We start from the raw sequence: 14,486 nt of genomic DNA, 5'->3' as shown, positions 1-14,486 counted from the left end.
CGGTCGGTCGGAAGATTCAATATGTGTCTTTTTACCTTGTTCATAACATCCTTCCATCACATAGTCCTTGGGTTTGCCTCTTGAAGCTATACTGCCTGATGCCAAGAAACTACCTGATAACAGCAGCTTTCTTTTTGTCAAGCTTGTCCAACTTGGGAACTAAGGAGGGTGGGACTCGTGATCTCATTACGGTGGTCTTTACAACAGTCTGTTAATCACCACCAATAGGTTTGATTTTTTCAGCCTTAAAATTAATCCCTTACATATGCAGACAGGTTAACTCAATAATAATAACTCAATAATAGCTGGCTCTATGAATATCAGTGACAGTTGATCAATCCACCACTTGGTCAAAACTAAAACACTGAAACAACTTTCAGATGGACTGTCATGAAGTTTGGTGCAGATATCTTTGGTTCCCAGAGGGTATATCATGGTGACTTTGGTGATCATCTGACCTTTTATCTTGTGTGACCACGAGGTTAACATTTGGGCTTTTGAGTTCGATGTCTTTACAGCTATCGACTGGAAAGGGCATAAAATTGGAGACAGACATTAATGGTCCCCTCAGAAGTTTCCATTTGTCCTGGTTTATGACGAAATACCTACAAAACTAATGACAATATGCTTTGTTGTTGGTGCTAATTAGCAAACATTGGTGCTAAAATGATAAGAAATATGGTGATCATGGTAGAAACAATACCTGCAAAACAGCATTTATATCAAATGACAACTTAACACCCAGTGGTGTGGAGGAGCGGAGAATTCTGGAACATCTCAGGATGGAGAATATGGATAAACTGCAGAGCTGTATTATTTTTCAACAGGATGTTTGTTTTTTGTCAATGTGTTAGATCATAAATACAGTCTCTGAGTACACCGGTCTGGGTAATTACACCGCCTTAATGAATAACAGTATGAGAAAAATACAAGAATATCATGTGGTGTGTGTGTGTGTGTGTGTGTGTGTGTGTTTCGACAGGACCACATGCCTTTGTCCTTCACTATGTGTATCTAATGAAGTGCCAAATGTAACGAGATAAATCTATCCATTAGAGTCCCTTAACGAGACTAAATCCACATGGCTGCTAATGAGTCGGTGCTCCATCAGTCGTCCTCAGGGGGCTAGAGGACCTGACTGAAGCTGGAGACGACCCGGAGCCAGACAGAATCACACCCTCTAAGCCAGTAAATCCACGGCTCCAGCTGTTGCAGACCTCCATCATTTAGCTGCCAGTCCTTCAGGGAGTGACTTCAAGTTAGCGAGCAGCTACAACAGATAGAGAGTGGACTCATAGCCGGCGCAGGGAAACACTAATCATCTGTAATCATTGATCTGCCATGACTGGGCCATAGTCATTAGCCTGATGCAACATTGCTCTATAGAATTTACTTGTTACTGGGCTATCATTAGCTTTAAACACATGTTTTCTACACAGGCACTACATGCTGTGCAACAGCATGTGGTCATGGTAACAGTTCAGGTCTGAAATACTCAAGAAAGTGAAGTTATTCAAATAATAAAAATCCTTAATTTAAATTCTTTGCTTCAGAGCCTTATTTCACTCATGGAAGTATTATATAGCAAACAAGGCCATGTACATTCATCACTGTCACACTAAGACCTGATGCTGTGTATTGACCTTCCAAGTAGAAAATGGAGCAAAGAAAAAGGAAGAAGCTAGAAAGGCAGAATTTGCCAGTAAAAACACCAGAAACCATTAAACTTCTGGGAGCATTTCAATTTGAAAGCTGCTGTAGTGACCCTGCAGCTGCATGGCAGCACTAGCTAAGGGCTAGTGCAGCAACATATGGCTAGTTTGCCTACAAGGACCGGCATCCACCAGTGCTATACCAGTTTTAAGAGACACCTGCCAGTGCTTGGTGGTATTTGTAAGAGCAGTAGGGGTGTCATGCAGTGGATAAGAAGAAGAACTGCAGTGGCATCCAAACAGATTTATATGCCACTGAAACAACACTCATAGGTGTCACCACATTAACATAGCTCATGCCACATCCTTGTAGATTCTGTTTTTATCACTTTTATTAATATGCAGTTATAAATATGCCAACTGAGATCTGGCTGACTTGATATTCTCATATTCATTCTGGCTTTCTAAACAAGAGTCTACAACCATGCTAGCAGTTCTGTGAGGCTATCATTAGGCACAGTAAACTCAGTTTGCTAACATGCTCACAATGACAATACAGGTTGATGTTTACCAGGTATATCCATGTTCACCATCTTAGTCTAGTGTGTTAACATGCTAACATTTGCTAATAAGCACTACACATAGTTTAGCACAGTTAAGGCTGCTAGGATTGTCATTTGTTATGAAGGTATTCAGTCATAAATTTAGATGTGTCACTAACGTGGCGCTCTAGGAAAAGTCAAAGGATTGCAAAAGTCATTAGGACGCATCCTCTGGGAACCATTTATGTCTGTACAATATAAGTAATGTCAGTCAAGTGGTGGATCCAACCAACCAGATCTAGCTGCCATCCTTAGAGTCATCAGTGTTATTGAAGTAAATATAGTGATAGTTGCAGATTTGTAACATCCATCCATTTTCAACTGTTTATCCAAAGCCAAATCGTTGGGGCAACAGGCCGAGTCAAGCACCCCAGACGTCCCTCTCCCCAGCAACGCTTTCCAGCTCCTCCTGGGGGACCTCAAGGTGCTCCCAGGCCAGTGTGTTCTGGGTCTTCCCCCATGCCTTCCACCAATTGGATGTGCCCGTAACACCTCTAACTGGAAGCGCCCAGGAGGCATCCTGATCAGATGCCCAAACCACCTCAACTGACCCCTTCTGACGCAAAGGAGCAGCAGCTCTACTCCGAGCTCTCTCCAGATGTCTGAGCTCCTTACCCTATCTCTAAGGCTGAGCCCAGCCACCCCACAGAGGAAATTCATTTCGGCCGCTTGTATCCACAACCTCATTCTTTCGGTCACTACCCAGAGCTCATGACCATAGGTGAGGGTTGGGACGTAGATGGACCAGTAAATCGAAAGCTTTGCCTTCTGGCTCAAAGCCCTCATCACTGCAGATGCTGCACCAAACCGCTGACCCATCTCACGCTCGAGTCTACCCTCACACATTTAAAATCTAGATTTTGACATACTGTATAAAAAATTAACATTAGATGTTTAAGAAATGTACAATTGTGCATCCAAGTCAACCAGCAGCTTTGCTATGAACGCAGGCTTGAAGAGTAAAGCATGATTGCACAATTACTGAAAATCAATGTGTGTGGTAGGAGGGTTGTTTTGTTTGGTAATCATCCTTATTTTCCATTTTTGGAGGCAAGACAGTCTTGAATATATATAGCACACTCTAATATAGGTCAACTGTAAGTGCTTTACATTAAATGGACATGAAATCCATTTCCCTGTAAGGTTTCCTGTTGGTTTTCCTAGAAGCTGCGAGGAACTGCAGCGAGAGGAGTGATCATGATAGTTGTGCACTTATCCTGCTTTAATGGCACCTTCATTATAATAGTGTATTATAACATTGTTCATAACTTGACGAACTGACAGAGAGAAAAATAATGGATAAGTGACTTTGCTCTCTATCTCTAAGATGGAAGGGGAAAAAAGCTGGGTGGCTTTTCCAGTGACAGATCAGATTTGAGCTCCACAAAGGCTTTGATCTTAAGGCTTTCTGACAGGCTTTAATCTGAGCAGACCACACACACACACACACACACACACACACACACACACACACACACACACACACACACACACACACACATCTTTTCATTGAAGCCACACTATATACAAAATGGACTTCATTTATATCCAGCTGTCTGTTTGTGGTTTTGAGGAAAGTCAGTACAGTGACAGTGCTTTAGTGAAGTCTTCCAGAGGACACTGTAGTTGATGAATAACAAGATGGTGTCTATAAAAAAGGAAAAAATAAATAAATGTGAAAACCATGCTAAGCTCATCTGTTTTCCTCTATACACAAATTTTGATGAGTCATGCCGTACTGTAACTCTGGGACTCTGCTTTTTATGCCCATTGAGGCTGTTGTCACAAAGGTCGCTTTTCTGAACATGCCTGCTGCACCTTTTCTTTTATTTATTTTCACTGGGTTCGTTGCGGCAGGTGTACGTCTCCTCCAAATTCAGTTTCCTGAACAAAGCAGGGACAGGATGTGGAAAGGAGAGGACATTGAAACAAGAAGACAAAAATGATAAAAACTGAGAAGAAGCTGAGTTTACTCATGTTAAGGCACCATTGGTTGTATTATCAGAGTGTGACAAAATGACAACAGCAGCACCTGGATGGAAGATAGTAGCCTCGCATCTGAAAAACATGATTTTGAGTCCTACACAAAAAGTGGTAAAAGACAAACAGGAGCTGCAGAACGGCCACGTTTGACTGAGGGATGCCAAAGTTTGTACACCTCTGCAGCAGGTGTAGATTTACAGGTCACAAAATTAGATTAAAAAGAGACTAGTTGATAGGAGTTATTCAAACTACCTGGTGCAACTTATCCAGGCGTGGAGGGAAATGTCATTCAAGTACATGTGATTGTCATGTTTGCTTTGTGCTTTGCGCATATGTTCACTGCTTTGTTCTAAAAACACAACTCCAGAATGCACTGCCAGGTTCTCCCAGACATGCCCTGCCCTTCCTGGGAACCTGCCAAAACCCCACTGATGATTCCAATCATATTGATGGAACTAGGGCTGCACAGTATATCCTTTTTTTTTATGAACACTGCACTTTAAAATACCTTAAAAAAATGCCTTTTGTGTTCAGTTTAATGTTCACTTTGTTCAATAGAAGAATGTTGGAAATAATTTCCTTTACTCTTAATATTCATCAAGCACGTTGTTGTATTTTCACACGATACTGAAAGCAGCAGAAAGGCAGAGCTGAGGACACTTCTCATGTCACGCAGCCCTAGATGGAACCCATGACTCCAAATCTGCCCTCTGTAACACTGTTCACATATCTGTGTGAAAACCTGTCTGTTGTTTGCAAAATCCTCTGCATTTTACCATGTTTGACTTTCCACTGCAGCAGCACAATAACACAACTCTTCTGCTTTAGATGAGCCCTCCTCAGACTCTTATAGATTCAGCTGATTCAACCCAATGACTAAATTAGCTTGCAACAAAAAGACACAAACACTGACATATTTCCATTTAACCTCAATTCTTGAATTCCATTCAGGATTCCTGGAACCTCAGGGCTTTTCAGAAAACCAGCTTGAATTTCCACCAGTTTTGCACAGAACCACCGTAATCAAGGATGTGTCATCGACAAAGGATGTTGCACAACACATAATGGAAGAAAAACGTAGCAAAATCACATATTACATCGACTACCTGCAAGCTTGTGTTCTGTTTTTACAGATACTTTTTAAATTTTTTATTAATTAAGTATAGACCACCTAATAATTTATAAGACTACTGCACTTTTGTTTTCCCTCCAGTTTCTCACAACTTCTCCATTGTTGCCTTCTCCATCCTCTCTTTCTAACCTGTAGAATATGACAGCCCTAAAGCAAGGGCCTGAGGCCTGTTTCTTAAAGGGTGGGCCCCTAATGGTGCCTCTGAATTACTGCAGGGGGTCACCAAATTTCATTAAAAGGTGTCTGAAAATACACATTGACATTAATCCAACATATTATTAATGACGAAAAACTGACCTATTCATAAAACCTATTTAATTTACAGTATACAACATTAATAACAAGCTATCTGTTACCCACCTAATGCAATCGGCTAGCTAATGCTAAATCACCATGCTTCACTTTTTTTTTCTTCACTCCGTGGCACCTATTCATAATGGGAAGGAACTAGTTTGGTTGAAATATACTGGTCAATTAACTGCATTATTATTCCAAATGTACGGACATTTTTGTGAGCCACTATGGATAATTTTGTAACTTTTCAAGCAAGAGACTCTTGACACACCGTCCGCCTCAGAAACCCCCTGCCAGAGTGGACAGCGTAAAGCTAACACACCTAGCCTCGCTACATCTGCTTAGCAACTAAGGCAAACTGCAATCAAAAGAAGACTGGAAAATATTCAGAGAATTATCTCAAGTGCACCTCAGTTTTATACAATATATGTAGAAGGGGGTCCCTGCTCCGTCTCTCTTTGAGCTAAGGAGTCCTTGGCCTGAAGAACACTGAAGAGGGTGTTGTATGCTATACAGACTATGAAGCCAGCAGGGTTAATTTTGCAACCTGTGATATTGGGCTACACTATATAAGTACAATGTACTTGACTTAGCATGTTAAGTAACTAAATTTCTGGATTAGCCAGAAACAGATATTTCCCTTTGGTTATTATATCCATTAACAATGTATCCACACCACACATATATAAATCAATATTATGATATTATACAGGATTTATCCATATTAACCAATCTTAAGTAATGTGAAAACTGTCTTTAATGTTTATCCATCATCTTTGTTTTAAAGTTGCTTACTGCTTGTGTGTGCAAGAAGGCAAATCCCAGCATGCACTTGGTGAGAGGCACGGTACACCCTGGACACACCCTGGACATGTTCAGCAATATAATAGATATATTCATCAGCTCTTTTCTATCTCCATCATTATGGAGAGACAAGGTATAATTTTGCACTGAAAGGCAATCTCAGCTGCCTAAACCTTTGTTTGTTCAAGCTTTAAAGGAATGGCCCTCGGAGGGTCAGTCCCGTTGTTGACAGGGGAGAAATATTATTTACCTTATATAATTGGTAACACTAGCCAGCGGGGAGACTTAAAGAAAGATGGGTCGTGTGCAGATTCTTTCCAGGTGGACTACCTTATCACTACCTCTGGGAATTAAATCTATAACAGCACAAAGCACACACAGATCTTTGATGGAATTGTTGGCGACTGTATTTGGCAGGAGAAAAATGAGCCATTTAGCCGGCTAGTGCGAGGTTCCACGGGCCATGTTTGACGATGAGCACCACCAGTGAGTAAGCTGTGCCCTGCAAGTGCTGATATTAGTTAATTTGGAGCCCCTGTGTATCTCTGCCAGATTGTAAATCCAGACCAATTAGTGTCACCCCGACAGATGAAAACATGGAGCAACACCTCTCTGTCTTAAGGGCCCTCTTCTTTCTACTGCTCATAATGCAATTAATTAGAAAGCCCTCCTTTAATTAGACAACACACTAGCCCTGATTAAAATTAGGCTCATTGGGTGAGCTTTTGCACACACACACAGGCAGAGATTACAGTGCATGCATGCACACATAAAGACATTGCCACAGTATTTTGGGCATAGCAGGTCAGTATATGTGTGAGAGCTGGGGGCATGTGAGGTTTTGATTGGCGGGTCTGTTGGCATGGTGAGAGGCAGGCGGACGTGAAATCTCCGAAGTGCAGCTTCCTGGTTTTAGCCGGGTGACCTCCAAACGGTCCAGACAAGCAGCACCGCAGGCTACAACGAACTAATCAAAAACAGCAAAGACCAAACAAGGCTACCTCTTTCAGACTGTCTCAAAATAACAGGATTAAAGTTTATCTCTCACCAGCAGTTATTTGATGCTGGTAGCATTTAAATTACATTCCATCAGGAAACACACAACCAGACAAAGTGGGACAGTGTAATTCCAGGTAGGGTCTGTGTAGCACAACACATAATACTATTGGGGCATTACTGAAAAGCCAGAAAGGACAGGTTTCTTTATTCTTTTGTGTCATGATGTTACTATAGAGAGGTAGCACTGTCAGTACCTGGAGGCAGGCTGGTCCTTTTCCTTTTCTTGCTGTTTTCAGCAGTGTTTTCCAGAGAAGGACACTCTGACATGAGCGGCCCATTGGAGCTGTTGAAGTGGAGAGGGTCGTTGTTGGATGTTGGGTCAAAGGGCAGAGCGTTGAGCCCTAAAACATGACAACAGAAAACACATTAGATGAGATGACACAGCAGTGTACAATCAGCTGTTGTCAAACACAGTGATCTGTATCTTAAAGGCATGTTAAAGGTGAAAAGATTTTGCTTCCTAGTAGTAGAAAATAACCATTATTTGAGCATATCTGCAGGGATCTGACAGAGCTTTCTAATCAATGTCACTGAGTCATGAAATGTTCCGTATGCTGCAATTTTTGCCTTTCAACATCTGACCTTCTGACATGCTGATTGTTCGTTTTACTGAAACAGGCTATGAAACCATGTTACTAGATTGAATGTAATGGAGGTTTAGACTCAAGTCACATGACTTGGACTGTCACAGATTTGATGACTTTAGACTGTTCTTGACAAAATCAAATGAGACTTTCAACTCAACTTGGACTTTAAAACCAATGACTTGGCTTGATACCTTACCCCAAGCCCAAAGATTAAAAAGTATGTTATTTAATATATGTGCCACAAATCAATTAATTTACCTTTATTTCCTGAATCACCTACATTAACGCAATTTATTCCCAGCAATTCGACACTTATTTCCCCAAATCAGCTTTGTTTGAAACCAATCCAACAGCATATAGTCAAGCTACAGGAGAGAACTATGAGGGAATATGAGGTTACGAAGCGCCAGTTGGAAAAATGTTAGCAAAGATAATTTCATCCGTGTGCAAAAACTATGCGGTGGTCTACAAAAAAATCATACACTGTAAATAAAAATGAACATCATGACAGCTCCCCAAAACTGAAGCCGAAACATCTTGATCAGCCGCTGGTGGCTGGTTGTAGTAGTCAGTTCAGTTTTATTTATAAAGCCCAATAGCTTGCGGGCGGCTGTGTCTCAGGAGGTAGAGCGGGTCATCCACCAGTCGGGAGATCGGCGGTTTGACCGGCTCCTCCAATCCGCATATTGAAGTATCCTTGGGCAAGATACTGAACCCCGAACTGGGGGGTGGGAGAGACCTCAGGAAGAGCAACTAAGGAGGGATCCCTCTTCCAGTATGGAAAGACGTGCAATAGATGTTGAGTGTATAGGTCATAAAGCCACCCTCTTTATGTTAATGGATGGGTCGTGGACCAAACAAAAACTCAAAGTACACATCAAATAAATTGTCTCCAAAGATCATGCTGCTGTATGTTCAACTGTTCGTTTTTAAAATAAGTTTAGTCTTATTTAGTAATTTAATGCTGTAAAAAATGGATTTTACAACATGACTGACAACTGTGTGAGCCAATCAGTGGGTTAGCATTTAGTGGTGCTGCTTGTGACTGTTTGGATAGGTGTATGGGCAGGAAAGATGATACCGTGGAGATCACTACTGAGCAGACTCTAGCTCCAAATGAAGTCACCAGAGCAAAATGGTAGCGGCCTTGTTGGGGATATTTTAGATTCACTTCTCTGCAGTGGGGTATGCGGAGATGCGTCGTTCATCTTTATATATAGTAAAAAATAAAACGCAGTATGGAAAACTTGCAGGTCGAAAATCACAGACAGAGACGCAACGATTTCCAACAAACTTGTTTCAACAAGTAAGTGCATATTTTAAAAAGCATCCGTGTTAACATATTATTCTACAAGCCAAACACGCCATAGCCAGATTCTGGAAATCCACTATGAGACCAAGTTTACAAACCTGGCTTACTGGAAAGTCACACTCTGTTGCCCTAGAAAAACTTACTTTTACAATTAATGGTAAATATTCTACATTTGATAAGATACAGGGACGTTTTATGACGTTTCTAGAGGGGGAGAAGGTTTCAGAAGTCTACCTGTCTTAATCTCTTGAATGCACCATAGTTATGTGCATTTATTTTTCCCCTTTCTTTCCTTTAGACTGTCAATACTTGTATAGGCAGCATTTTTGATTATCTATTTTGAACCTTGCAAAAGTACTCACTGTGTTGCCCTGTCATAGCAGTTGATGCCTTACGGGTAATGTTCTATTTTATACCCTATTTGTTTTCTGTTGTTGTTTTTGATGTAAAATTTGTAGTATATTAAAAAGCCAATGAACACACTTGTTTAAAAAAATTGATATATTTTTACTCTGTTGTTAAAATATCATTAGATTTGGTGAAGAGTGCATTATGACTTGTTTAGGACTCAAAACTCAAATTTAAGACTTGAGACTTGACTTGGAACTTGTCATTCTTGATGTGGGTCTCCACAGCAACTTATGACATACTTGTAATTTGCAAAACAACAACTTTGTCCCACCCATGCAAGATACCATTGACTGTCTCATGAAAAAACTACCATGACACACTTTTCAAGACTCTTAGCTGAACCACAGAACTCTGAAGTATTTTTGCAATGGTATGCTGGATGTCTACGCAACACACATTACAAAACACATTTTTCATGGCGACCTTTGCTCCCCATTATCTTTTAAAATGATGTTACAAAATTAAAAATGAGGACAGTTAACGTCTGAAATACTGTGTGAAGATATCTGATTAAAAGCCCAAGTTATTAGACAGCATTGACATTTCTCTAGCAGTAATGTCAAAAACAAAAGTTCTTAAAAACATGACAGACAGACAGAATATAATGAGAAAAAAAGAAGTGGCTGTGAATCCTAATAAAATATCTATGCTGAGATGCTGGCCTGACTTTCTAGATCTTACCTCAAATGTGTTATTAATGTGGGCAGACACAGACACACACAGACACACACACAGACACACACACACACACACACACACACAGACAGGCACATAATATGACTCATCAAAATATAAAAGAGCCTGGGCTTTAATGCAAATCAACCAAATCTGCCTAATGGTTTTGAGCCCATATTCTCTTCTATAAATACTTTAATTTTCACCTGCTCATTTTCTTATTATTCTGTTCCTTTAACAGACTCAATAGTCTGACACAGGATAGAGAAATAAGTCATCCTTGAGTAATGGTTACAACAACAATGGAGAAGTTATTTCCAAACGCCGTGGAATGACAAGCAACGCAGTCTAAAACATCAGCTATTGTTCCTCTAATAAGAAAATTATACGTGCATGTATGCCTGTTTATACGGTTATTCTGAGGAGGGCTGGAAGACACCAGGTCCATACTAATGTGAAATACATATCAGCTCCTAAATGACACCTGTTTGTGCATGTCTCTGTTTTTAAATGGAATAAAACAGCCCTGGATGATGGCGAGTGAATCCTCATCTCTCTGTCAGCTTTATTGATCGCTCACAAAGGGAATGAGGTGCAATTTAAGGTATCAAACACAGACACTGTCCTGTTTACCTCCAAACATACTTTTTTGTTGTTTGTGAGTTTGTTGTCCTTTGCAGTTAACTTTGTGCTTGTGTTAGAGAGAGACTGATATCATTTTTGTCCCTCACAGATCACAGACATAATGATATGACAAATTATTTGACGGATGATGTTTATTTGCATTTTTCATCAAGTAATTAGCATAACTGATGTGATGGTGGAGCTGCAGTGTAGGGTCAAAATTACACATTCAAATTTGATCTCTGAGCTTCCTTTTGACGCTGACATCAATCCCATGGGAAAATCTTGTTTGAAAAGTACATATGGGGAGCGTTAATGTTTCATTGACCTTTTATTTTTTAAGTTACGTGATTAGAGCGACTCTATCAAATGATCAGAAGACTGTTTCCTTACCGATTTTCTCTTCACTTTCTTTAAAGATCCCTTTGTTTCAAAATTTGTTTTGTTATGTTTATGTTCCCTAAAATGTCTAAATTTCACTACACTGACTTGTGTCTGTGCAAGGTTTGAAGAGATGTAAACATACACCAGGCAAGCTGGAGAGGGTACGTCACAAATTCAAAAGCCAATCACTGTCTAATAAACATTGAAAAGAAGGAAACACACAGACAGGGCGGCAGACTTGGACACCACACAAAGAAACCTGAAATCTCCAGCACAGAGTGGACTTATATGGTAAAGTGGTAAATGGACTCTACTTGCATAGCACCTTTCTAGTCTTCCGAACACTAAAAGCATTTTTCTACTACGTCACATTCACCCACAAACAATCTGACTGGTGGTTGAGGCTACCATACATGGTGCCACCTGCTTCTCAGTAGCCGTTCACACACCGTTGGAACAGCCATCGGGAGCAATTTGGGGTTCAGTATCTTGCCCAAGGATACTGCCGATCTTCCGATTGGTGGACGACCAGCTCTACCTCTGAGTAGAGGTAATATAAAAATCTGAAAAAAGCATGAAAAATTAAAGATGCTAACTACACTTACCATTCTGATACCTTTGCTAGTCATCGTTTTTGGTGCACAACAGACTCCTCATCTGAGTCTGGGTCTGACTGAGGCACAAACATGGATGGCTCAATCTCTCCAATGTTTCGTCTAATGCTAACACTAACCATCTTGATGCACAGTCACACTGCTCTTTCACTGATACTAGCACTTATCTCCCATAACCAAACCTTTGTCCACACTTCATTTTAGCACTGTGCCAGTGTTGCACAAACAGAAAGCAAAAGGGCAGCAGTGGTGTGCCGGGCAGAGGTCAGATTTAGAATTTCTCAGTGGGAAAACAGTAGCTGTGTTTAGGTTTATTTTTTACTTTTCATTTGGGAGAACCATGTAAAACAAAATGTTTATCATAGCACAGTATTTTTAAAAGCTTCAAAACGGGTCTGGAGGGTAATTTTATACAAAGGCATATTGAGAGCTTCATCTGGTATCCAGTGCCCGTATCATCTTGCAGCAGAAAACAAAACACTTGAAGGCATCTGGACACAAAATCCAATTGAAAATTGTTTTAAAAAATGTTTTATTTTGGTAGAAATTGTGAAAATATATTGGGATACTAACTAGAATTGATACAGCTCAGTTTTATCTATGTCTCTAACATACATGGTGAAATTTGATTTTTTTTTTCCTTCCCACACTTTAAGACCATAGACTACATGTACCTTCATTTCATTGTATTTAATTAGTAAATCTTTGAGTTTCCTCTTCGTTTCCTGTGCAGAAGTTTAAATACTTCCTCTTTTGTAGTCCCTGGTAAGAATAGTGATGAGCCACATTTGCTGCAAATGTGGCAACATTTTCCCTGTAATTTAGATTACAGTTCATCATCAACTCATATTGTATGCGTTTGTATTCGTCCAATTATGAACAAAAATGCTCTGCTAATGTACACTGTTCAAACTTTGATATTTCTTTTGTTCTGACAATTAGCCTGAGGCATCTTTTTTTCTTTGTATTTAATAAGTTTACTTGTGCTTTGTTCAGTCCTCTCCTTCCCGTTTTCTTCAGTGTAACTACTGCACATCAGAATTCACGGAAAGATGCCAGCAGATGCTGACATGAGATTGGCTTCATGCATTTATGGATGCGCCTCACCCTCTATATCACTGTTATGTCTCATTCTGTATATTGACAAGACCAGGCCCATAATGTGTTTACAAGGGATTTTAATAGCTGCCTTCATTCAGCTGAGCCTCTTCCCCATTCACTGTAAGACAAGGACTGTTTGTCTCTGTGTTTCGCTGCGTTTCTGTGGGCTTTTCCTCCGTCTCTGTGCATATATGGTACGTTTTTATGCAAGTCCATATCTATCTATCTATCTATCTATTTAATGGTTTCAGAAACAGTCATAAAACTTTTCTTTATACCTGTATAGCACAAAGGCATTAACAAACGGGGAATACCTCAAATGTATTGGAATTACAGCAACTTAAAGGACCAAGAGTTCAAACTCTGATATTAGAAGCATTAGTCAACAACAATATGTTTGCCTGTTAGAGCTAATAGTTACAGTGAAGTCATATTTTTCAGCGGGGGAGCAAAAAGACAACAGCTACACATTTATTTTGCAATGTAGGCGATTAAAAGGCACGAACACATTGTTGTTATAGTGCAGGGTTATCAAGAAAGAAGTCTGGAAATGTATACACTTTTAGTGAGATGAATAGTTTAGTATTCCAGGTGGAGTGGGAGCAAGGTTCAATACTGGCCACTCAGCTCTGCTCGTCCACTTTTAAAAGCAACAGACAGTTTCTTAATGGGCTAAATGCTGAGTCCAGCCCGGCTTCTCCTAAGAGAAAGTGTTCACGTCTGTGTCTGGGAGTAGGGTCCCCAAGTTTTCTGCATATAATGGTAAAGTTTATGTAAAAATTCTGTTATTTTAGAAGACCATAATGTAGTTGCGTATGGGCAACAACTTCGTAGCTTTATGAAAATGTGGTTTTACTGTTTCATGTTTGTAGTCGTTGTTCTTTTTCTATACTAAAGTGATTAAAAGGGTTACATTCAGTTACCCATGTTGGGTGTATTTACATGCATGTTGGTTTTATATTAATACCCATAGAATTATCCAGAATTATCCAACCAGAGATATCATGTTTTTTATTCCATGCATTTTTCTTCAATGTCAAAACTGGATGCCTACATTACCGACAATACAACTCAATCACTGACAGTTCAATTAGAGATTTAGGTATGATGTGCAAGTCGACGATAATGTAGCCTTGAGCCTCAAGCAGAGATAAGGAGCGGGTTACAGACTTCTGATAACCTCACTACTTTTTCTCTTTGTCAACAGACCCAGGGTTTTCTCATTTTCAAACTTGTAGTCTCCAGACCCGAT

At 40.1% G+C, this 14,486-nt stretch overlaps 1 protein-coding gene across 1 annotated transcript in view; it reads right to left on the bottom strand.

Moving 5' to 3' along the window:
- The window catches only part of LOC117261436 (ecto-NOX disulfide-thiol exchanger 2-like), a 276,266-nt gene that overhangs the window by 194,167 nt on the left and 67,613 nt on the right, over positions 1–14,486 (bottom strand). Inside the window, exon 2 of the mRNA XM_033633837.2 lies at positions 7,721–7,867. Coding sequence (XP_033489728.2) covers positions 7,721–7,867 — 147 coding nt within the window. The remainder of the gene's footprint in view (positions 1–7,720; positions 7,868–14,486) is intronic.

Source organism: Epinephelus lanceolatus, chromosome 7 (genome assembly GCF_041903045.1).
Source record: "Epinephelus lanceolatus isolate andai-2023 chromosome 7, ASM4190304v1, whole genome shotgun sequence".
Lineage (NCBI taxonomy): Eukaryota > Metazoa > Chordata > Actinopteri > Perciformes > Serranidae > Epinephelus > Epinephelus lanceolatus.
The sequence above is the reverse complement of the archived record's forward strand: the minus strand, read 5'-3'. Positions and strand labels throughout refer to the sequence as shown.